We start from the raw sequence: 26,474 nt of genomic DNA, 5'->3' as shown, positions 1-26,474 counted from the left end.
TGGAATCATTTTGGTTCAATTGCAGAAATAGATGGAGCAGGGCCCCTTGTGGAATACGAGCGAAGAATTGCCCCTAGTGAATCTGTGGATGGAGATATTTGCGAGGTTGGTTAACGGAATTACTACTCTATGATTTAATAATGCTGGTTGAAAATGCTGATGCCTGCCAGCTTGATCGAAATGTGGCGTATGAGAAGGAAAGCAGGAAGGTAAAGTTTATTGAACTTTCTACCATCTGTCATGAGTAATATTTTGTGGCTTTGTCCTTTCAATATAATAGTTTGTTGCAAAAGATTTTCAAGCCAAGTTTTCATATAATTCATTCTTCAAGTTACTTTAAGCATTTTATGGATCTTTGGTCTATTTCAGGAGCTTTTTCTTCCAGATTCCTGACCGCTGATGTTTTATTTCTCCTTTAGCATGATGGCTACCGGGCTGTCATCAGTTTTTTTTTTTTTAATTAAAATCCAGCTATGCTTGCGGCCCAGCAGCCTAACATTTTTTTTTAAAAAAATTCCATCCATTCATAAGTCTAATCTTAGGATGAGCCAAATGAATACAGTAATGCATCAACTTCCTTGCTCCAAAAAGACAAAAAAAAAAAAAGGACTAATGAATAGTAATGCGTATTCCGTCGTCCCACACCGACATGTTATGCCTGTTCTTTCATGATTTGCTGCCAATTTTAGGGGTAATTTGTGCATGGCAATTTTGTTGTTGCCTGCTTTCTATTTTTGTTCTTGTTCTATTTAATTAGTGGCTTTGGCTGATTCTTGATGCCCCCTCCCAACTGCAGTTTATTTTGGTTTTGCCCCCAAAGCGAGTCTTGTTATAAATAAAATAAAAATAAAAGAAGTCTGATATTGGCTACAAAACCTTTTAATTAATAATAAAGAAAAACAAGGAACGATGATGCCTAAAAATGAACCTAGAAAGAGGAGAGAAAGCCAGGTTTAGTACTTTTATGCTTGCCATATTCTGTTTAACGTTTTAGTTTGCATTTTGCTCTTAATTTGTCTATATTAGTAACAAGAAAAATAAAAGATTCCCTTATTGGACACTTATTTCATCCTCTTTGTACACATTTAATGCTACTATTTTTATGCATCATTTATTCATTTCTTAGTTTCAGTATCATAATAATAATAATAATTTCAATAGATTTAGAGGTACTATTTTTATGCACCATTTATTAAATTCTTAATTTCAATATCATGATAATAATCATATGCACTGCTTATTCATTTCTTAATTTCAATATTATAATAAAAATAATGATGTTTCGATACATTTAATGCTACTATTTTTATGCACCATTTATTTATTTCTTAATTTCAATAGCGTGATAATAATGACAACATTTTTTTTATTGGATGTAGCCAGCTCCAATTTTGTTGGATGGGTTTCAAATAATGAAAAACATAATACTAGGCAACAACAGATTAACAAAGAGGAAGGAAAGCCAAATTTACTATTTTTACGCTTTCTTCTCTGAGTTTAATCTTTTATTACCAAATTTGTTCTCAATTGCCCTATATTAATAAACATGTAATAAATGATTTCATGATTGGTTTGTACATATTCATTTTTGCTATTTTTATGCGCCATTTATTTATTTCTTACTTTCAATATCATAATAATGATAGTTTCCTCCCTATTGGGTCCAGTGGATTCCAATTTCCTACACGATTTTTAGTACACTGGATTCCAGTGTATCACCCTTGCCGTCCTCCTCCTCCTCTAACTCGCTCCTGCTTCATAATTACCATTTGAGTACTTTTAATGCTCCCATTTTATCATTTTACTTCCTATTGCTGCTTTCTACCGGTTTTCCTCTTTGCACGCGAGTTAATTTCCCTGCCCTCTGTCTCAGTTTTCGTTTGGCCCTTTTCCTCTTTAGCCATTAATGTCTTACTTTTTTTTGTAAGTAAAAAGATTTGAACTCGAAACCTCTCACCTATTCAGTTATTCTTCCTTTATCTGAACCACTCAATTCAGCCTTTCGCGCTCTTACTTGTGTTAAAGCACTTGCTACTATATTTTAACATTTTCAAGCATGAAAGACTAACGTTGTTGTTTCTTATTCATTTCCTTTGTTTAGTTTTCCCCCTTTTTGCTAATATTATACTTTGCATCCTATCTTAAATTCATTATCACGTGATAAAATCAATTATATCAATATTGTGTATGTGATAGACTATTATCATGTTTTCTCGATATGCATATAAATATAGAAAGTGTGCATAATACATAATTTCTTAGGAGAAAAAAATATAGAAATTATAGACCCATGCATGGACTTTCTTCTTGCTTTACATATAAATATAGTACCCTTATATTTTTCTGTATGCCTTATTTGCATATATTTAATTTTTTTTTCTTTTCCCAAATGTTGTACAACTTTCTTTCATTGGCACCCAAATTTTGCATACACGTACTTTTTTTTTTTTTTTTTTCAAATATTACTGATTTTATTCAAGTCTGTTGTCATCTAACTAATATCATCATTTCACACTTTTCCTATTACCCTAAAACACATACAAAAATAAAAAAACTACTCATAAATAAATCATGGGCAACCCTAATCTAATCGCTAAGCCAACTAGTACACCTGTTTACTTGTCGTCATTTAGGAGTGGTTGCTTCTGGTCGTCCCACGTAGCCAACCTCTTCTGAGCAATTTCAACCTGCATTTTAGTTCAACAGGTTCATCAGATATTCAACCAAAATGCACTAATTCGATAAGAAATCCAGAAAAACAAATGAAAGAAGAAACATAATAACAAGCACAATTACAAACATCTAAAAAAATGACCAAATTTGTTGTGAGAGTAACAAAAATGAGATTAATGACAAAAAAAACATAGGGCTGAGGGGTAATTTTTTTCCCCACTACCTCTTTGTTCCAGTCTGTACGAAAAGTTGTCCACAACAAAATCAGGGTTTGAAGAAATACACCGCTTATAATTCCTATCCATATCCCCTGCAAGAATTAGAAATTCTTGGAGTTAATTAAGATTAATGTCTAGAACAATAATATTTTGGTTATAAAATTTGTAAACAGTTCAAAGAGAGATGCACAAAGACTCGAAGTTACCTTGGCACCGTACTTAAAGTAAAATCCAAATAAAGCACCCAAAGGAATTCCAATAAGATAATAACATCCAACATTCACGTAGGCAACAAAGGTTTGCCATCCACATCCAACAGCAACACCTTCAAAAATCATTTCGTACAAAATATCAACTCAATAAATAAAGAATACTTGAGTAATAATTTCTATAACATTGAAAGTGTAAATTCTTTTGCACTTAAAAAGAATTTAAGTATATGATGCACCATGCGCAAAAAATTAAAATTTGAATTGAATAAAAATTATATGTCATGAATATAGACGTATAGATATGCAATGGTGTAAATCTTTTTCTATCACTTTTTTAATTTCAAATTCATGCTAACACAAATCATTTGCAAAATTCACCTTCTCATTGAAGCTATAAAAAAATTAAATTTGTAATTGTATTTTATTTATTTATTTATTTTATAAATAACAATCCACTACACTTAATTTTTTGAACTTTAGCAAACTAGTTAAATGTCAATTATTGGGATACTATATACTCTCTACATCCCATTGAAAGTGTTATACTTTTAATTTTTTAAATGTTTCAAATTATTTGTCATGTTAAAAAAGTCAAAACTTCTATTAGTCTCTTCTTCTAATATAGTTCCTTCTTTTAATCAGGTGCATGTTGCTATTCCAATTCAAAATTTGAATTTATATGGGTAAAATTGAAAAGAGAAGCACAAAATTACAATCGAAAGCACTATTTTTAAAAACTTGTATTTTCAAAACACCACAAACAAATTGGAACACAAGAAATATTTTTTTTCTTGAAGGACCAAAATGCAATTACCAGATAAGACAGGTTGGATTCCATTGAGAACGAGGCTAACCGCGAGGTATGGGGTGAGCTCGGAGACTGCGTCAGCCACGGTTTCGCCTTCTGTGAAGATGTAGCTGATGACGTGGCGGAGCGCAAGCACTATTATCGCTGCTATTATTGCACAAATGGTTGACAAGCAATTCACTACTAGTACTGAAAATGCTGCAGTTTTTGGATGTCCTGCTCCAAGCTCATTGCCTACTCTCACACTGCAAAATTGATTTTCACAAACTTTTAGGACTAGATAGTAATATTTTTCTACATGATTAGTTCATTTCAATTAAGCCCTTTTCGACATATTAACCTGCAAATGAAACCCCGTAACAAGTGATATTTTCAATTTAGTCCTTCAAAAGTCTTCATTGTACTAGTTGGCACTCTAATTAAAAATCATTTTCTAATTCAATTCAGCCCTTAAATATTTTCAGTTAAACTGATTGATTCGGTGAGCATTATTGATTTTTGCTCAATTGGCTCCATAGAAAATTAAATGTTTGTATCAATTTTACCTTTATACTAATTTGTTTTAATTACATGGTCTATAAGAGGGGTGAGATTAGCCAAAATTTTCAGAACTTTGGGGGCAAAATTGAAGAATTAAGATGTTAGAAGCTTAGAACATATAGGATTGATCTATACCCTCAATACAAAAGGAAAAAGCAATAAGAAAGCATTTTAATAGGAAGATCACCTTGCTGCGGCATTGAAGCCGACTGAGATCATGAATACCCATCCAGAAATTGTTGTGCTGCACATTAAGCATGGATAAGCTACAACACTTTGTAAATAGATTAAAATGGATCACTATAAGATGCTAATATAATAAAATTAAAATAATTTCTTATAATAATGAACCTCGAATAATCGTTTGATCTTTTGAAATATTATTCACATGAATAGGCCCTCCATCTGATATCCTAATTTGGGAACTAGGACTGAGGCATTTCTATGTCAATCTCTGTTTGTCCAGTTGAAATTATTTTGTAGACGGTTAATTCCACTTTGCACCTTTCAACGATGCCAAGATTTTATTTTGGTCCCTAAATTTTAAATTGAGATATTTTAGTTTCTAAAATATAAAATTTATCTCATTTCAGTAAAATCTGTCCCCACTTTAGTGCAAAAAAAAGAATATTTTATAGTTTAGTCCCTAAAATGGGACTGATTTTATACTTTAGAAAATAAAAGGGGACAACTTTTATACTCTAAGCACTAAAGTCTCTCACTTTATAGTTGAAGGCTACTGAGAGAAATCAACCCTTTAATAGGAGGTCATGGACTTCTCATATGAATCATCACCTATAGACTGGTCAACAAATTATCCTATTTGAAATTTAAAGGTGTTGCCACGTATATCAATATGTAAATTGCTAACTTTGTACTTCTCTTCTCAATCTAGAAGCTTCATCCCGTTAGAAATATAGGGAGTAAAAAAACTTTGTCAATTTTTAAATGCTGAAAACCATTTTGATTGAAATTCCTTTACTACCATACCTGATACCTGGCACACAATAAAGCATACAAAATCACAATTTGTAGCAAAGGAGTAAAATTTGTAGTATACAAAAACGCAATAATGATATAAAAACAAAGTAGTTGGGCAAGGGACAGGATTAGCTGTAATAAGAGTGGCACAATCGAGTGAGACTAAACTTAGTCAAGCACATAATAGCATGTTTTCAAGGAATTTTGAATGGTTTTTGAACCACCTTTTTCTATTACTTTTTATCTTATATGTACATTTTAAAGAAGTATTACAGTGAGATATTTATGGATTAACTTTTTATGTACTAACAATGTAGTGATTTTTTTTATACTAACAGTCATGGATGTTCATCACATATACATGATTTGAATTTCAAATTTGAATTCATGTTACGTGACATTATGTAAACTTACGAAAGAAAAAAATTGTACACTCATAGTGTATAAAAAACATACTCAATATTTATAGTAGTATTCCAAAAATAACCGTGCAAATGGACCAATGATAAACGCCCAATTTGAACCACAATTTTAAGATGCTACCATTTTTTTTAATTAATGGAGTTTATGTACTTACCATACGGAGAGTGAATCAAGAGCCACTTCTGGATGATCCAGCAATCCAGCCAGCAAAACCAGAATTTGAATGTACCAAGTCTCTAAGCAAAGCATCACAGCTGAAGCAACAGAGAGTCTAAAGAAACTCCAAAGTCCATGAAACGCCTCCATGTTAAATCCAGCCCATGTTTTCTTGCATCTTTCACTCTTCACTATGTATATAAATTGCCCCACAACCACAATCCACCAGGACACACTAAGGACTAACGATGATCCCAACAAGCCAAGGCCAAGCTTATATGTTGCTAGCCAACTGAATAAGACATGAAAAGCTAGTGTTCCAAAAGAGATATAGGCACTTGGGGCTACAATACTCTGTGCTTGGAGAAATTTTTGTATAGGGAAGTTGGCAGCATAGGCAAATATTTGAGGGATTAAGCCATAGATGAATATTGCTGCTTCTGATGCAATGTCTGGTGCTTCACCAAGTAATAAGAGAATAGGCTTAGAAAATATGTATATGATTGTAAGTAACACTCCAGTTAGAGTTAGGAGGATGGCTGATCTTTGAAGATATATGCCTAGCATGCCATACCTATGTGCTCCATATGCTTGTCCACATAGTGTTTCAACAGCACTTCCCATTCCCAGCTGTTTGGTACCCAAAAAATGAGGATCAGATCATCAAAACTTGAATTATAACCTTGAAAATTTCTACTTTCTCTGTCTCAAAATGAACTATGTGAGGTTTTACAAACAAAGAAATCTTACGGATTGTATAATTTGTATAACTACAATTGGACTTCAAGAAAGAAACATCAGAGAAATGAAAAAAAAAATATCAGACAATTTACAAATAAAGACCATTCAAATTCCAGGGCAAAAGGAAAAAGCAAATAGTTGGTGTACCAGAAAGGCCAAAGAACCAATAAATTCATCAAGAGAAAGCTAGAACTATTTTTGGATTTTTGGTTTCTTGGACCAAAAAGCAGGTATACACCGATAAAAGATTTCTTTATGGATGCATTATTTTAACAAGGTCCTTGAAAATTTCCCACCACCATAAACATTAAATGCAAACAAGTACATAAATAAGTAAAATACAATTTGGGAGTACCCTTTGGCATTTTTCCTTCCTTTATGTATGTTTGTCCTTCTTTTCTGATAAACTGTTAGGAGTTCATGTCCCAAAAAAAAAGAAGAAGAAGAAGAAGAAGAAGAAGAAGAAGTTGGATTGTACCACAAAATAAATCTTTTTAATTGTTAACAAATAAATATATAAAGTGAGGAAAGATCAAGAGTACCATGAGACCATAGGCAAAAGTTTGAACACCATTGTTACCAAGGGAAGCAGCTGCATATTCAAGATTTCCAAGATGGCCAGAAAAGATTTGTGTGAGCATAGACATGAGGTAGTTTATCATGTAAACAACGACTGCAGGAGCAGCCAAGTGAACAAGAAGCTTGATCTCTATCCATGTTGCTGGTACCACCCGCTTGATAAATGGTACCTCTGTGTTACTCAATATCCTTTCTAGCTCATCACTAGCTTCCTTTCTCACCTGAGACTGTGTGTGTGTTAAAACTGGTTTTTTCTCATTTTGTGGAAGGGTCTTGTAACTACTATCTCCTGAAGAGCCCATAAGTGGAAGATTGGTTGACTAGTTCCTGTGCTGGAGATAGAAGTGCAATCAGTGCAGGAGTACTTCAAGCAATTGAGATGCTTCTACTTTTGGCCGTATTGTTATAACAGATGTACACTAATTGGTCTGGTAGGCAAAATTCTGGAAGGCTCTAAGGCCATGGAATTTCAAATTTGCTTTTTATGAGTATTAATGTTGAAATTGACAAAATAGTTGCCAAAATGGAAACTAATTAATCATTAAACTATGGTCAAAATGTCTCGCTAGCCCTCAAACTATTATAAAATTTAACTCTTTACCCTCTAATTATTAACTAATAAGTTTTAGCCCTCAAATATATAATTTTAACTCTTCCATCAACTTTCGTCATTATGTCTAACAGAGCTACAAGATTCACGAGATAGGCAAAATGCCCCGTGGCTCTCAAACTATTACAAAAGTTAACTTTTGACCCTCCAATTATTAATTGATAAGTTTTAATTCTCAAACTAATTAAAATGTATAATCCTAGCTTTTTTGTCAATTTGAGCCATTATGTCGAATAGAAACATCTATTGATAAAGAATTTGGGATGTAGACAACTAACTATTGTTTGACAAATCAAGAATGTTTGATGTAGTGATATCAAGCTAAGAATTGGTTATTTGAAAGATTTAGACAATTCAAGGTTGAAAAGGAACCAAAACTTATTGGAATATTCCCAAAAAATGAACCTTACGCTGGATTTATGTCATTAAGAGAAGCACATGAACCCAGTAAATTTGGAACAACACCGCAAAATTAGTTAAATTCCAAATGAAAGCAACTTAATTTCTTCAAGTTGCCTATCCTTGCCGAAATTTCTCTGTTTAGGGTTTCGGTTTTCATTGATTTTGCTCAAGTTCAGCAATTGGAGATTTGATAAATTAGTTTATTATTCAAATGGGGATAAAACAATTTTACCCTAGCACATTTCCTATGAAGATGAAAACGCCCCTCGATTATGCACCTGTTGCACGTGCAGTGATGTTTTTGTTCAACATAGTGACTTAAGTTGACCAAAGGGTTAGAATTATACATTTTAATTAGTTAGAGGGGTAAAATTTATCATTTAATAGTTGGATGGCCAAAAGTTGAATTCTATAATAGTTTGAGAGCTACTATTGTGCATATCGTGCTATTTCTATTAGATATAACAACTCAAGTTGCTAACTTTTTTCCTTTTCCTTTCTTAGAAGGGGGACAATATGGACAATCTGAATAGTTTAGTCCATTTTAACTCCAAAAGCTACTAAAAAAATTTGGAAAACTAGTAAGCATTCCACTAAGAATGTCATTGTCTTTCTGCTTTTTAAATTCAAAATCATCTTGAACTTGAAAGCAGTTTTTCCAAAATATTATTGGTTATATTTCTGTTTCTTTTTTTTTTTTTTCCCAATTGCCTTCTAAAGGGATTCTAGATTTTAGTACAAAAACTGCAAAGTTTTGGCAATTTAGTGCTGATGCTTATCGGTATAGACAGTCTTTTATTTGCTAATGTTTCGAAGATATTCCTTCTTAGAAAATGTAGAAGTATAAATATACTTCCAAACTTGCTACGCAGCAAAAATTCATATCATCCTCCCACGCTACACCCAAATTCAACGTTGTTTAAGGAGGAGTTTGACGCCGAATGCCGGTGTGGGCTAAATAAATCAACAGAAAGTCCAGAAAATTTCGTTCTGGTTCCTATTTTAGGTAACATATAGCGACATTAGGACACGTCAATTCAAAGATAATTATCATCTTACCCCAATTTCATGTGCAGTCTGACCAAAATACAGAAAAAGAAAAAGAACAAAATAAGGTTCAAGTGCTCGCCCTGTGTTTTCTCATTCACTTTTGTACTTGACCAATTCTCTATCAGATATTGGTACTAACATCATCACTAGTATCATTTTGTTGCTTCATTTGGCCTTCTTTATGCGTCTTCTGGGTGCATAGTGTCTTCAGATTTCACATTGTCACCCGGCAGTTTTGGGGCAGTGGTTCCACTACTGGACAGCATATAGATTTTTAAATAGTTCTTTACAAACAAATCGTGCAATTTCTTAATTAAGTTTTTGTTTTCTTGGCCAAATTTGACCATCAACAATTATGGTAATTGTACATTCTGTGAACAAAATTTGACAAAAGTTAGATCGATCTTCACCAGGCGTCTCTAAGAGTGTCATATTGCAATTGCACTAGGTGATGTTTCTATCACATTTCTCGCAGCGCTCACGGCACAAACATTATGTGTACTTCTATAATAAATACATATATTTTGTTATACAATATATGTGTACATATAGTATATTCTTCACAGAGGCAACAGTGAAATCAAGATCCAAAGGTTAGGGGCAATTACTTTAATATACATTACATTACCATCTAAGGCAAAAATTTTCTTATATACTAGATAATTTTATAGCGAACCATGATAACTGATACAAAGGTCGTGCCAATATGTTCAAAGCTACAAAAAAAAAAAAAAAAATTAATTTTGGGATGATGATAATTTTGAAACAGCGATGCGATTAATATTTCTGTGTACTAGACTGTTATAATTCGTGATAGATGAATTCAAATGAAGATTATTCAATCATTCTTACTCACTAAGTTTGAAGATTCTTTATTTGATTTAAATAACATATGATATCATTTTGAATGAATTCACGTTCAAAGTAGGTAATAAATGCAATTACTTTGAAAATTATAGGGACTATATAAAGGAGAAAGGAAATCCAAGAAATTTGAGGGGGTGTAAATGCATGACCAATTTATAATTTTCAAAACTTTTTCTTGTTTGTTTTAAGAATTATTACAAGGTTGACCTCACAACTCTGTAATGGCTCACACGAGTAAATCGATTTCCAAATAGCCAATCGTCTAGATTCTGCCAGATTTTTTAAATCTGGGTCGACCAAAGTAATTGCTAGACTGTCCTTCCATGGCGGACCAACCGTCCAAATGGAATAGCGTTTTTGTTTTGTTCATGTATTTGCGCATGAAGCCCTTTTCTGGACACATGATGAAGATTCATTGGGATGATAAGGATAGACTTTCCACTTTTGTGGCTTTTGTTTCTTGAAAGATGCTCTGTATTCCTCAAAAAAGGATAAAAAAAAAAAGAAGAAGATATTTTGCTTTGGGTCGCTCTTTTCTGACTTAAGCTTCAACTTTATTCAGAAGTCGTTATCTTGACTTGTATTGTAGATTGTCGGATACGATCAGCCTTCCTCTCCTCATAGATAGGATGAATTAAATTATAAAACTGTTATGTTGTGGCAAAAAAAGGACAATGTCAAAATTCAGACAATTTAAAAGAAAATTGGATACCAATTTTTTTTTTTTAATGTCAACTTTTTTAACCAAACTTACCAAGGATGGCTGTATCAAGCCACTGCTTGGCTGAGACAAAAAGTTGAATCACATTGTTACCCACAAATCCTATTACAGATGTAAAAATTGTGTTGATGAACAATTTGTAATAATTCTTATAAATGATTTTATGATCCCACAAACATACTCTAACTGGTAATTGGTATCGAATCCACCCAACTTTTCCCTATACCAAAATAAAATAAAATAAAATAAAAAACTATTTTGAAGGACAAAGAAAATTCGAAAACGTACCCGTTGCATTTGATCCTCCAAAACTCATTCATTCATGGTTTTTAGCGATCACGCTGATTACGGGCACCAGAAATCTCATTGGATTGTCCCTAACAAATGTATAGAAATATCCACAGAATCTGAAATTTTTGAGTTAGAAGATAACGAACGTAAGCAAGTCCATTTTATATGCGTCTTAGTTTGCAAACTACAGAGTACCATAACTTCCAAGAAGTAGACAAAGTAAATGCTTCAGAAGGTCTTAAAATCATTTCACTTGAAATTTCCTGTAAAGTTTTGACTAGAGGGGCTCCTGATTTCTTCATATATCCATTATTGACTATACTAGCAATAATCATACTATTCTGTATCTTAAGAGCACAGAAGTAAAAGATGTGTCTCTTTTTCAAAAAATAAAAAAATAAAAAAATGTGTCTGATGTTACTTTATTTACAAAAGTTCATCTTTTTTTTTTATGCTAAAGTGTGTAGATGAGAGATAATGCTAAACTTTGCATAGCATTTTTTTTTTGCAACGATAATAATTATATAACCTATTCTATCTTAATCTACAAGAGAGGGGGCCTAAGGAAACTTGCGTATTAAGGGTTAGATAATAATTATATAATATATTCTATCCCAATCTGTAGCGAGAGAGAACCTAAAGAGACTTGTGTGTTAAGGATTAGTAAATATGCAATATTTGTATAATAAATTTAATTATTTTTAAAAATTTTAAATTATCCTTTTATTTTACATATATTATATCATAAAAAATATTATAATCATTATTTTTGCCTTACTTTAGGAGCCAAGTTGGAAGGATGGTAAGCATAGAAAGGTACCGTGGAAGACATGATAGAGGTGAAGAAATGGTAATGATAATCTCTTTCTTCTAATAAAATCGAGTGCCTTACCCAAATTAAACATGTGTCATAAGTCATAAAAAGAATAATCAAACGACTATTCTCGTGATTATTTTGATTGATGGGATATTGATTGGCTTTAGGATAGCCTAAAAGAATTGTGAGGAATTCTTTTTTTTTAATTTTATTTATAATATACCAAACAAGTTATAAATCATAAAAAAAATAGATAATAAATATTTTTTTAACTAAAGTACGAAAAGACTGTATTGTTTATGGCGAACAATACACTCCCATGGCTCTAAAGTTGTTTTGAAAGTTAATCTCAAATAGAAAAGACAACCGTGTAAAATTTTAGCAATATGCTTTTCAACTTAAGGTAAGGTACCAAACTGGGAGGAGGTTGGGTTGGATGGTAAAATAAAAAGATTATAAATAAAAAAATTTATATATATATTTTTAAAAAAACATAAGATACCAAACTTGATAAACTTCTGTCTCAAGCCACCAGAAGATAATTATTGAATCAATAGAAATATATCATTAATTACAACATGACAAACTAACTTACAAATGGTGGCATGACCTCTAAGATAAAGTTAAATTAAACTTAAATAAACTGATACTATTGAAATATTTAATGACTTTGTGAATTGGGATTTTTCTAGAGGAATAATATATATATATATATTGAAAGTCAGAGAAAATTCGAGCGTACGTCCACCAAATTCCATCCTCCAAACCTTATTCTGTTGTCCCAAATAATTATATAGATGGTGTTATCCACAAAATCTAAAATTTTTGAGTTTGATAACAAAATGCACACCCATTCGTCTGCCTTTTTATTACTAAAATTTTAACTGCAAAGTGCAAATTACCATTCTTTCGCAGTAGAGAAGACAAATAAGTAGAAAACAATTCCATTTGGATTGTGATTTTTAAGAACGTCTTCTAGGAGAACGATGCTGTTTTACCTTTTGTGACAAGTTGTCAGCTTGTGCAATAATAAAAACCTATTCAACTAAAGCTAATTTCTGTAGATAGTGGTAAGTAGGGTCGAATCCACAGGGACTGGGACTAATTGTTTCTTTCAAATTCACAGTGACAAGGGGGTGTTTTTATATCAGGGGTGACAATTTAAGCAATTCAACTAAAAGTAAAATAGTAAAAATAAAATAGCCAACTAGAAATTAAATAACAATTTACTAAAATCAAATGAGTGATAATTAAGGATCTAGCCAAGGAATAACTTCAACAATGGTTCACCTAATTAATCATTGAAACAAAGGCAATTCCAATTATTTACTAATAAACAGGTTATAACTGCCAAACAAGCGAAGACAGTCAACCCCTCCTTACTGTATCGGTGAATAAGGTACGCCCATTAATCACAGCTCTAATTGAGAAATAATCCTAGGTACGCCTGTAAGATTTAATTCCCCAATTGCCTTACGTATTAGAGGAGCCCTATTCTAACCAAATAACGCACTACCAGGGTTATTTCAGATTAGCCCGCATATCCCTCTGATACAAACCCAATCATGCCAGTTGTCACTATTTCAAGGCAATTAAACAATTACGGATTTAATGCCCTAATTGACAATAGATTACTAAATTAACTAATTATCCGGATCCAAGACAATCAATTAATTAAATAATCATCAGCACTACAATCAAAGAATATACAAATACCAATAAATAAAAGAAAAAAATGAAATTAAATCGATCTCACAATTTTAGGCGACCCAAAACATCCGTTGTCCCTTGACTAGACAAAGGAAATTAGTTCATTATTGATCAACAGAGCCCACACAAAATTGAAACAAGAGCTTGTCTACACATACAGAGGAAACTCGTACAATTGCGCATAGACACATGTAAAAGTTCCATTTACTTGTCTTTTTTGCCAATTTTTACATGTGTTATTCTCCTCATACGGCAATTATTGATCCCATGTGAGTAGTTAGCCAAGCATGAAAGCTTGTATACTTATTGAAATGAATAGTTAGGAGAGAAGAGATTCAATCTGGAAAGTGGGCTGCAATGGGGTTACTTTCCTCCAGACGTTTAATTGTTCCGTGACCTAATCCAAGTAGATTAATCTGAATTTACACTCAAAATTGTGGCTGGTTTCTTTGCTAATTAGAGCAATTCTGAAAGTAATATGGCCCCTTCAATTGTCAATATAGTAAGTTATGCCATCCCATCTTCTCCACTCATACGACGGTTTCAACCATAAACATTTTTTATTCACTAACGACTAACGTATTTATCTTCCATATATGCAATACATTGACAGGTGCTGAACCTGTGCAATAATAATTACTAAAAAATCCTAGTTACCACCACAATTAATATAGAACAAATCCAAGTACTGGAGCAGGGACCCTAGGTGTGCAATGGGTTACTTGATTCACCCTGTTCCCAAAGAGTTTGCTTGATCCGATATACCAGATTTGTCTATAAAAATATTAATTTTACATACAATGGCAAGTAGGGTCGATTCCACAGGGAGCGGGTAGAAAATTATTTCTTTCCAAGTCAATAGAATAAAATTGAGGGATTTTTAATGGGAGGCAAATAAAAAAAAATAAGAATAAAAATAAAGTAAACTAAATTCAAAACTAATCCACCAGGCACAAGTTACTAAAAGTAGCAATTAATGAAATTCTACCCAAAGGATCAACTGCTCAGGCACGGTCCAATTAAATGATTATCGATGCAAAGATATTTCATTCATTCATTACTAGGTTGGTTATAGTTATCAACAAACTCTGACAACCAGTTCTTCTTTACCTTTTCGACAGTCAAGGTACGACCATTGACTGCTTCTCTAACCAGATAACAACCCTAGGTACGACCGCAGGAATTTAATTACCCAATTACATTAAAACTAGAGGAATCCAACCCTAACTAATGAACATGCTAAGAGGGTTTATTTAAGTTAGATCCTATGTTTCCCCAACATAAAGCCAATTATGGTGGTTGTCACTAGGTATTAACTAAACGAACAATTACGGATTCAATTTAGTTAATGTGACAGTATGCTATTAAATTAAATCAAATACCCGGCCGTTGATATTCAATTAATAAAACACCCATGAACAATTAATTCAGGAAACGTACGAATAGCAATAAATTGGAAGAAATAATGAAGATTCGATTAGGTCTCACAGATATTATGGACCGCGCCCTCACGTCAACCTTTGGGTAGAAGAGGAAATTAGCCGCTCCTCATCGTCTCAATTTCGCGTGATTCAATTGACATCGTCCGCACAATTACCCAAGAATCAATTGCCCAGAAATTGGGGAGGATGAATTAATCGAAAAAACAATCAACAAAAAACTTGGCTCTGTCTTGTATTGGAGCCGCAATTACAAAGCAAAAGCCAACGGAGAATTGTCAACGGCGAAAGGAGCGAATTCAAGAGTCAGAGTCGCATACAGTAAAAACTATAGAAAAGGAGAAAGTCTCCAATGTCTGACCCAAAGCTGCAGAAGAAACAAAAGAAAAGCAAAAGCGTCTGACCCCCCAAAAATTGCAAAAAGTAAGACTAAAGCTAAAAGAAGTGATCCCCCGAATCTTACTTTTTCTCCCTTTTATAGCCGCCGTCAGTAGTATTCCTCCTAGGAGGAGGCTTTTGCCTAAGGGGCGCTGATCCCACGCTTCAGGTTCACGTGGACCGGGGTCCAGCTTTTCGGTAACGTCTATCTTGTCTGGCGTGGTCACGCCCTGAAATGAAAGGTCTTCTGGAAATTTACCTCAAGATATCATTTTTAATGCTAACCACCTACAATTCACACAAGTATCAAATATGAGTGAAATTCCATTTCTTAGCACCATGAATAGCCAAAATTAGGACAAGATGACAATACAAAATGTGCCAATAACTGCTCTATCAAATCCCCCCACACCTAGACAATGCTTGCCCTCAAGCATTTCGGAGCTCAGAAGTGCAACCGAGAGAGCAAAGGTCATGCAATAAGCTATACTAACACAAGCACCTCAGATCCCTAACAGTGTCGCCAAAATGAGAATACGCCGGACAGGTTGTAAGTCAAAGAAAATATATGAATACTAGGAACGCTCAAATCAATATCACGGAATGTCATTACCATAGGCTTGTACATTTATCACATCTCCACCACTCAAAAGTGAACTAAATACATAAATCAAAGGGATTTCGATAGGGTTGTAATGGGGTTCAGGTGAAAGGTGGAATAAGAAGGTAAAAATAGGGGATAATGAGTCAAGAGAATGTTCGAAACCCACCATATAACCACAATGCTTTACCGGTGGAGTTTCACAAACAAGGCAATTTTCATTTGCTGTACACACTGTGCAAGTGTCGCGAATTTTTTTTTTTAAACGGCTTGCAAGGCATGGGCACGCCTTGTAGGCTGGAGTCTTCTGTTCACGAGGCCCTTTTTTTTTGTTTTTTCTCTTTTTCTTTTTCTTTCGATCTCAGATGTACAGGAATAGCACCATACAGCATCTACTCTGAAAACACTTGCAACCATAGATTTATTTGCCTTGTATAAATAATGAATTTCAGACATCTCTTGACAACACAGGGGTGAACAAGAAAGTCTAAAAAAAAAAGAAGGGTCATGGGTTATCAAACACGACTAACAACCAAAAACGAAGGATAAAAGCTCAAGTTGGTTTACTATTGGGAGACAAGATGAATGCATAATTTTTAGAAAGTTAAAGGAGGTTAAATCCTAAATGCCCTTATCATTTTCAATGCATCCAGTTCAACAAAATGTGGTCTCAACATATTTAAACTAGCAAGTTCTAGAATGCCAATACCATGTGTGGTACCCACTCAATCAAACAAAAATAGAGCAAACAAGAATAACGTGCTCATGCATGGCTCAAAAGCTCCCAACGGTTTCAAGAATGAGTCAAGTCCAGCATGTTCAACATTTAACAACACTGTCAAGGAAAACCAAAATGCATAGCTAGTATAATTAACCACACACCCAAGCACTGTGATTGTAAAATTCATCATAGCAAACAAAAAGTCAACTAACTACCCCCCCTTTTTTTTCTTGAATAGAGAGAAATAATTACTAACCATCCCTCCACACCTAAAACCTACATTGCCCCCAATGTAGCAAGGAGAAATAAAGTGCAAAGAAAAATGGAGCAAGACTTCCCTGACTACTGGAGCGGTGCAGCGAGAGCCTAAGGAGGTGGAGGATGTGGCGGTCGGAATCCAATATGAGCATAGAAAGCTGCTTGATTTTCTGTTTGAATACAGGCGAATACCTGTAGCGCCGCAAGACGGCCATCTAATCTCGACACCTGGGTGGCTAGCTCATCAACGGAATCTGGGAGGTTCTGGAAGCGGGGATCCCAAACAGGAGGAGTATGGGAGGAGGACGGACCCGCCTGATCCGGATGGGGTGGAGAGTCAATGTAGGGTGCAGTCGGAGGCACCCGAGGCCGTGGCCCGCCCTCGCCAGGGGACGTAAACTGATAGGCATCTCCCACCTTATAAATAATTCCCATCCGCTCCAAACTGCGCAAATCCAGAGGCTCAATTTCCCGAGTTAGAGCGAAGTTGTGCTTTTTGTCGAGGTCAAGCAATCCCAATCGAATGGCCAAGTGGGTAATGAGTGAGCCCAGAATAATTGGTTTATTGCGCTTTTGAATGACCGATTGCATTTGAGTAGCCACCCAACACCCAAAATTAACCGGTACTTTGTTGCGCATGCACCAAAGGAAATAGAATTCCGCCTTGGTAAGAGTGCCGGAGGAATCCTTCCGCCCCGAGAAATTGATAGCCAAGAACCTGTGGATGACCTTCAAGACTGGATCCTTCAGGTGAGAGGCTTTGGACTGACTCGGATTATAAAGCTGACGATCAGTGGACCACTCCTTCGAAATGTCAATGTAGTCAGTCGAAAACGGTCGGGTGTAGTCACACGCACTGTTTATATATGCTCCAGAAGCAATGGTACCCTCACTAACAAACCCCAAAGTCAGATTAAACTCATTAATGGACATACCATACTCAGTCCCTCTTAATCGAAATTTAATAATCTCCGGTTCATCTAGAGTGATGAATTCATTGACGATGAACTCGAAAGTGGAAAATAATTCATAACACAACTCCTCAAACGTAGGGTAATCAATGGTTAGATACTTCTGCCAACCTATTGCCGAGAACAACTGTTCAACTTCTCGTGCAATTCATAAATAGTCCAGGGTTGGGGCATGGAAACACTTACAGGGAGCAAAAGGACGGTGGACCAAGTTATTGAACCGATCCTGTTGCGGCCTTGTAAGGTTAGTGACCGGTTCTCCCCATTCCCCAAGAGACATAGTGCTCTCATTCAGCCCCAAACGGGACCGAATAGGGAGTTGAATCGGTGCTCGCCTCTTACGAGGTTGGGACCCAGATGGCCCAGCAGTTGTTGCCTGTTTCGGAGGTATTCGGGGACCACAGATAGAGTAAATCAGCTCAGAGACAGCCAACCAACCACCAAAAGCAGATAGGGGACCACAGTCAACAAAATTACTCAATATTCAACAGCTCAACAGCAAAAGGGGATACAATCACCCCACCAAACAATGGCAAGAGGACAAACACCAACAATGCCCCACTGCCTTCAATTGGCAGATAACAATAAATAAGACAGATCCAACACCCCTCAAAGGAAGATACCAGTCAACAAAAGTCAACAATCGGCGAATTACTGACCACGTGTACTAAATAATAAATTCACCAGAGCCCTCAAATGTCCCAAAATAGATAATCAATGAAAAGCAGATATGATGTCTCCCAATTTTAGACAACAATCAAACGGTCCCCCAACCAAAATCAACAAGTATGTCAACCCGACAGGAGGCAAAAATTCAGCAATTAAAATTCCCAATCGAAGTTATCAATTCAAGAAGAGAGGCAAATAGGGGTACCACTTTACTGTGGTCCACGTTGGAGAGGAAAATGGCGGAGAAAGAGAGCTAGTGGTGTGGTCGTGGGAGCGCAAGGAAGGAAGGCCGCGCGCTGCTGGGCGCGCGGACTGGGTCTGCGTGCTGAATCCCGCCCGCTAACGCTGTTGGGGCTGGCCTCGCGCGGTGGTAGTGCGCAGGCAGGGGGTCGCGCGCGAGGGAAGATGCGCACCGCTGGGGCTACGTGCTGAGGAGAGCAGGGCTCGCGCACAGGCAGCTGGCACGGGGACTGCTGCTAGGCGTGCGCGTAGACACTGGGGCCAGAGGCGCGGGTCTCTCGCCTGTCGCGCGGGCGGGCGTGCGGGAGGAGGTTCACGCGCTGCTGGGCTGGTCGCGCGCTGTGGAGGTCGCGCGCTTGGCTGAGCGCGCCTGTTGCTGAGGAAAGCAGGGGCTGCGCTGCGCAAGTAGCTGGATCTGGGCGTAGGCGTGCTGGGCTGCGCAGGCGGGCGTGGTGGTGCGATGCGAGATGGGGGCCGCGCGGTGCTAAAGGGAGCAGAGGCACGCGACGGTGGCAGGGCGGACTGCGGACGGCAGCAGCGACGGCTTGACCAAAACAGGAAGAAGGAGTTGTTGCAGCGTAGCCAAAAGAAATTTGGAGGAAAGAGGCCAAGACCGGTCAAAGAAGAAGGAAAAGTGGAAGAAGTAGGGTCATTGTCAAAATTTTTTGTTTTTTGACTTTCGCTATCGGAAGGGTTGGAAGGCGTGGGCACGCCTAGTCTTCTGACCATCGCATTCTAATGATGCTCAAAAGAGTTTTTTCTTTTTCTTTTCTCTTCAAGGCGTGGGCACGCCTTGGAACACCTATTCTTCTGTCTGTTACTACAAAAACAATCAAAACTGAAAAATAAAACTGAAAAATCGCGGAGTAATGAAGAATGATCACCACTGATACTGTAATCCTTGGGTTGCCTCCCAAGCAGCGCCTTTCTTTAATGTCTTTGGCTAGACATGGCCTTCAATTGTTTAGACTTCACCACTTGGATTATCAAGGAATAGAACCTCCACTTGCTCACTATTAAACCCTTCATAATAAGGCTTTAGACGGTGACCATTGACTATGAACCTTTTCTCTGTCTTAAGAATTTGAATTTCCACTGCACCAAAATGAAAAATATTAGAAACAACAAATGGACCAATCCAACGGGAACGCAGCTTACCAGGAAAAAGCTTAAGTCTCGAGTGATAGAGTAGGACTTTTTGCCCTACGACAAATGACTTCCTTGAGACTTGTTGGTCATGAAAAATTTTTCTTTTCTCCTTATAAATTGCGGCGTTCTCATAGGTTTCATGCCTTAGCTCCTCCAACTCTTGCAATTGGAGCTTTCTATGCCCTCCAGCCTCCATAAGGTCCATGTTACACTGTTTAAGTGCCCAGAACGCTCGGTGTTCAAATTCCACCGGGAGGTGACACGGCTTACCAAAGACTAACCTGTATGGGGACATCCCAATTGGTGTTTTGTATGCGGTGCGGTAAACCCACAGAGCATATTCCAGCTTCAAGCTCCAGTCTTTCCTATCAGGCCCCACCATCTTCTCCAAGATTGACTTAACTTCCCTATTCGATACTTCAGCCTGGCCGTTCGTCTGTGGATGATATGGAGTGGACACTTTATGGAGCACGCCATACTTACGAAACAATGCAATGATTGTCTTATTGCAAAAATGAGTGCCCCTGTCACTCACTATAGCTCTCGGCATTCCAAAACGAACAAAAATGTTAGCTTTTATAAAATCTGTAACCACTCTCGAATCATTAGTCCGGGTGGCCTTCACCTCCACCCATTTGGAAACACAATCGACAGCAAGTATAATGTATAGAAAACCGAAAGATGAGGGAAAAGGACCCATGAAATCTATGCCCCAGACATTAAAGATTTGAACAAATAATATGGGGGTTTGACTCATTTGGTCTCTACGAGAGATATTCCCCACCCTTTGACACTTATCACAAGATTTGCAGAACAAATATGCATCCTTAAAAAGAGTAGGCCAATAGAAATCACTTTCTAACACCTTACGAGCCGTCCGCTTTGGACCAAAATGCCATCCACATGCAAATGAATGACTAAATGTCAAAATAGACTGGAACTCACTTGCACTTACACACCTTCGTACCATTTGGTCCGCGCATTGCCTCCACAGGTACGGGTCATCCTAGATATAGTGTTTGGCATCACTCTTCAATTTTTCTCTCTTAACTTTTGACCAACCTGCAGGCAATTGATTCGTTACCAAAAAATTGACAATATCAGCGTACCAAGGTATTGACGAATCCATAGCTAATAATTGCTCCTCAGGAAATGATTCTCTCAACGGTAGATCCTCTTGATTCGTGAGCAACCGGCTCAAATGGTCAGCCACCAAATTCTCGGCCCCGCTCTTGTCCTTGATCTCTAGATCGAACTCCTGTAGGAGCAAGATCCACCTGATCAGCCTTGATTTTGCATCCTTCTTCGCCAGCAGGTACCTCAAGGCTGCATGATCAGAGAAAATAATTACTTTTGCACCCAATAAATATGACCTAAATTTTTCTAGTGCAAAAATGACTGCTAATAGTTCTTTCTCCGTCGTGGAGTAATTTAGTTGGGCTTCACTTAATGCTCTCGATGCATAGTAGATTGCGTGTGCTGCTTTTCCTATCTTTGCCCCAACACGGCTCCCACGGCATAATCGCTCGCGTCGCACATGATTTCAAACGAAAGGCTCCAATCCGGGGGTTGAATGACAGGCGGCGATGTTAGCGATTCCTTTAGTTTATCAAAAGCCACCTTGCATTCATTGGTGAAATCAAATATCACATCCTTTTGCAGCAGCTTGAACAGGGGTGCTCCAATCTTTGAGAAATCCTTGATGAACCTCCTGTAAAATCCTGCATGGCCTAAAAAGGAACGTACTTCCCGTACACAAACGGGGTAAGGCAGAGCAGAAATAAGATCTATCTTAGCTTTGTCTACCTCTATCCCCTTAGCCGACACAACGTGCCCTAAGACAATGCCATATTCCACCATAAAGTGATACTTCTCCCAATTAAGAACCAAATTCGTCTCTATGCATCTTTTTAAAATCAGAGCTAAATTATCAAGACATTCATCAAAACTATTCCCGTATACACTAAAATCATCAATGAACATCTCAATAATTTTTTCTACATACTCGGAGAAAATACTTACCATACACCTTTGAAAGGTTGCTGGAGCATTGTAGAGACCGAAAGGCATCCGGCGGTAAGCGAATGTATCGAATGGGCATGTGAATGTAGTCTTTTCCTGGTCTTCTGGTGCTATCGCGATCTGAAAGTAACTTGAAAAGTCATCCAAGAAACAATAGTAAACACGACCCGCTAATCGTTCTACCATCTGATCAATAAAAGGGAGGGGGAAATGGTCCTTTTTAGTCACAGAATTTAACCTCCAGTAGTCGATGCACTGACGCCAGCCAGTAGCTTTCCTAACCGGAACCATGTCACCCTCCTGGTTCTCCTCTACGGTTACTCCCGCTTTCTTCGGGACAACCTGAACTGGGCTCACCCAGGTACTGTCTGAAATAGCGAAGGTGATCCCTACCTCCAGGAGTTTGAGTATCTCCTTCTTCACAACCTCCATCATTAAGGGATTCAGTCTTCGCTGTGCTTGCCTTACCGATTTTACATCATCCTCGAGTCTTATCCGATGCATGCACAAGGACGGGTTTATCCCTTTTATATCGACTATGCTCCACCCGATTGCCTCCTTGTGATCTCTAAGGAGTCGCACCAGTTTTTCCTCCTGACTTGGAGACAGATGAGCAGAGATAATCACAGGAAGTGTCTCTTTATCTCCTAGGAATACATACTTCAAATGCTTCGGGAGGGGTTTGAGCTCTAACTCCGGTGCCTGCATAATTGAAGGAAGCGACTTTGTCTGAGCCTCTGGCACAAAAGGAGAAGTAAGCTCGTACCTTGGAGATACGGTTGGAAGTGAGTGCAGGGCTTCAACTGTGTGGTGTAGCTCATCCCTCATGTCCACATCAAGAGTCACACCCAACTCAAGATGCTTGGTTAGGGCCACTTCTAATGCATCTTCTCCATCCAATTCAAAAGTTTCCTGCACAAACGGCTCAATAACACTCAAAGCGAAGACTGAGTTAGATTCCTCTGGATATTTCATTGCCTCAAAAATGTTAAAATTTACAGTTTCACCATCAAATTTCATTGATAAAGTACCCTCATTCACATCTATTTTAGTCCTGGCAGTGCTAAAAAATGGTCTACCTAACAAGATAGGTGACGGGTTTAATGATTTTTCATCTTCCATGTCCAAGATATAAAAGTTTGCATGAAAAACTAATTCATTAATCTGAACCAAAACATCCTCAACTAGTCCCTCTGGATAAGCATTTGTGCGATCAACTAGTTGGATTATGATGGCTGTTTCTTTTAGTGGCCCAAGGTTCAGGAAAACAAAGATGGTCTTTGGCATCACATTAATTGACGCCCCCAAATCTAACATTGCTTTTGTAATCGGTGTATTTCCTATTTTGCACGGGATCGTGAACATACCTGGATCTCCACACTTGGGTGGAAGCTTTCTTTGGAGCATGGCTGATACGTTTTCTCCCACCGCTACTCTTTCATCCCCTTTCAATTTCCTCTTATGGGTGCATAAGTTCTTGAGAAATTTCGCGTACTTTGGCACTTGCTTAATTGCTTCCAACAAGGGAATGTTGATTTTCACTCTCCTGAATACATCCAGGATCTCTTTTTCCTTCTCTGCCTTCTTCGTTTTTGCCAACCTGCATGGAAAAGGGGGTAAATTAGATTTAACGAGTATTGATGGTGTATGAGTTACCTCAGGATCTCCACGAATGTGTCCTTCTTCCTCTATCTCCTTCTCGATCTCATTTTCACTTTTACTCTTCAAGTTCGTGACCTTTGGCCCCTCAACTTCCTTGCCACTTCTTAATGTCATGGCACTTATATTTCGAGGGTTTGCCTCAGGTTGCGATGGCAATTTCCCATAGACGTGGGACTCCAGGCGATTAATGGCAGTTGCCATTTGACTCATGCGAGTCTCCATGTCTTTCATACCTGCTTTGGTATCCTGCTGGAACTGAATCATATTCGAGGTCAATAATCTGGTCTCATGCTGGATCTGTCTAGTCTCTTGCTGGATCTGGGAGGTAGTAGTAGCCAGACTTTTGACAATATCCTCTAAAGAACTTCTTGTGTTGGAAGATGAAGGTTGAGGTTTCGGTTGCCATGGTTGTTGAAACCCTGGTGGACGATTGGAGAATGCATTTTGTGGCCTATTACCATAGCTGAAATTGGGGTGATCTCTCCAACCCGGATTGTATGTGTTGGAGTACGGATCGTACTGTCTACGAGGCGCGGGCACGCCTCCAGCCATGTTCACTTGTTCAGCCCCATCCTCTTGCAACATAGGGCATGAGTCAGTAGGGTGGCTCACATTTGTGCAGATTCCACAAGCCTTTACCTGGGGCACATTCCCCACAACTAATTGTCGAACAACGGATGTTAGCTCTAACAACTGTTGCTGAATAGATGTCGACTCCACTTCGTTAACCCTGCGGGTAGGGTTACTCTCACGGAAGCCAAACTGTTGAGAATTCTCTGCCATAGCTTCAATGAGCAGCCATGCTTCCCTCGGGGTCTTATTTGCCAGTGCTCCCCCGCTTGCAGCATCAATGATACTCCTGTCGGACGACTGGAGTCCCTCATAAAAATATTGGATCAATAGTTGTTCACTAATTTGATGTTGTGGGCATCTAGTGTACAACTTATTGAACATTTCCCAATAATCATATAAGGACTCCTCGGGATACTACTTAATGCTGCAGATCTCCTTCCTCAAACTCGCAGCCCGGGATGCAGGGAAGAATTTTTTCAAAAACTTCTTTTTCACTGTGCCCATGTGGTAATACTACCCGCTGGTATGTAGTATAGCCAATCTTTTGCTGCATCCTTGAGAAAGAAGGGGAAAGCTCTAAGTCTTATCTACTCTTCAGTGACCCCAGGAGGTTTCATGCTAAAGCAAATTATCTCGAACTTCTTGACATGTTTGTGAGGTTCTTCCCCAGAAAAACCGTGGAACGAAGGTAGGAGGTGAATCAACCCCGACTTCAGCTCAAAGGCGGTATTCTCAGCCAAAGTTGGGAATGTGATGCACAAGGGCTGGTGAGTCAACTCCGGGGCGGCAAGCTCCCTTAATGTTTGGGTGTTGGCCATGCTTACTTCGTCTTCTTCTGACTCGTTTGCAATAAACGAGTGCCCTTCTTTTCGTCTCTTGGTCTCTTGCCTCCGCCTACGCGCTGCCTTCTCAACCTCAGGGTCGTATATCAATTCACCTGTGCGAGAAGAACGGGGCATAAACTAGCAAAAATACCAAGAAGAATAAAATAAAAATGAAAACTGAATTTTAAAAAGAAACAAATAATCCAAACGCCAGCTCCCCGGCAACGGCGCCAAAAATTGATAGGTGCCGAACCTGTGCAATAATAATTACTAAAAAGTCCTAGTTACCACCACAATTAATATAGAACAAATCCAAGTACTGGAGCAGGGACCCTAGGTGTGCAATGGGTTACTTGATTCACCCTGTTCTCGAAGAGTTTGCTTGATCCGATATACCAGATTTGTCTATAAAAATATTAATTTTGCATACAATGGCAAGTAGGATCGATTCCACAGGGAGTGGGTAGAAAATTATTTCTTTCCAAGTCAATAGAATAAAATTGGGGGATTTTTAATGAGAGGCAAATAAAAAAAAATAAGAATAAAAATAAAGTAAATTAAATTCAAAACTAATCCACTAGGCACAAGTTAATAGAAGTAGCAATTAATGAAATTCTACCCAAAGGATCAACTGCTCAGGCACGGTCCAATTAAATGATCATCGATGCAAAGATATTTCATTTATTCATTACTAGGCTGGTTATAGTTATCAACAAGCTCTGACAACCAGTTCTTCCTTACATTTTCGACAGTCAAGGTACGACCATTGACTGCTTCTCTAATCAGATAACAACCCTAGGTACGACCGTAGGAATTTAATTACCCAATTGCATTAAAGCTAGAGGAACCCAACCCTAACTAATAAACACGCTAAGAGGGTTTATTTAAGTTAGATCCTATGTTTCCCCAACATAAAGCCAATTATGGTGGTTGTCACTAGGTATCAACTAAACGAACAATTACGGATTCAATTTAGTTAATGTGACAGTAGACTATTAAATTAAATCAAATACCCGGCCGTTGATATTCAATTAATAAAACACCCATGAACAATTAATTCAGGAAACGTACGAATAGCAATAAATTGGAAGAAATAATGAAGATTCGATTAGATCTCACAGATATTATGGACCGCGCCCTCACGTCAACCTTTGGGTAGAAGAGGAAA

General features: G+C 37.5%; 1 protein-coding gene across 1 annotated transcript; it reads right to left on the bottom strand.

The window, feature by feature from the left end:
- Window positions 1-2,615: 2,615 nt before the first annotated feature.
- On the bottom strand, window positions 2,616-7,429 carry LOC113771650 (protein DETOXIFICATION 40-like). The gene is made up of 7 exons (XM_027316221.1): window positions 7,295-7,429; window positions 6,010-6,641; window positions 4,639-4,695; window positions 3,918-4,156; window positions 3,098-3,216; window positions 2,897-2,983; window positions 2,616-2,687 (listed from the first exon to the last, which is right to left on the bottom strand). The coding sequence occupies exons 1-7, from the start codon at window positions 7,412-7,414 to the stop codon at window positions 2,616-2,618; spliced, it is 1,326 nt and encodes a 441-aa protein (XP_027172022.1). The 5' UTR covers window positions 7,415-7,429.
- Window positions 7,430-26,474: the final 19,045 nt, after the last annotated feature.

Source organism: Coffea eugenioides, chromosome 5 (assembly GCF_003713205.1).
Source record: "Coffea eugenioides isolate CCC68of chromosome 5, Ceug_1.0, whole genome shotgun sequence".
Classification (NCBI taxonomy): Eukaryota; Viridiplantae; Streptophyta; class Magnoliopsida; order Gentianales; family Rubiaceae; genus Coffea; species Coffea eugenioides.
This window is presented reverse-complemented; position numbering and strand designations above follow the sequence as displayed.

Bases quoted from the DNA above. Each gene is read 5' to 3' on its own strand.
- LOC113771650 (XM_027316221.1), bottom strand. From the start codon at position 7,414: ATGATAAACTACCTCATGTCTATGCTCACACAAATCTTTTCTGGCCAT. The intron at 6,642-7,294 runs GTACTCTTGATC...GGTACCAAACAG, and splicing joins CTTTTGCCTATGGTCTCATG to CTGGGAATGGGAAGTGCTGT. The intron at 4,696-6,009 runs GTAAGTACATAA...CTTAATGTGCAG, and splicing joins CTTGATTCACTCTCCGTATG to CACAACAATTTCTGGATGGG.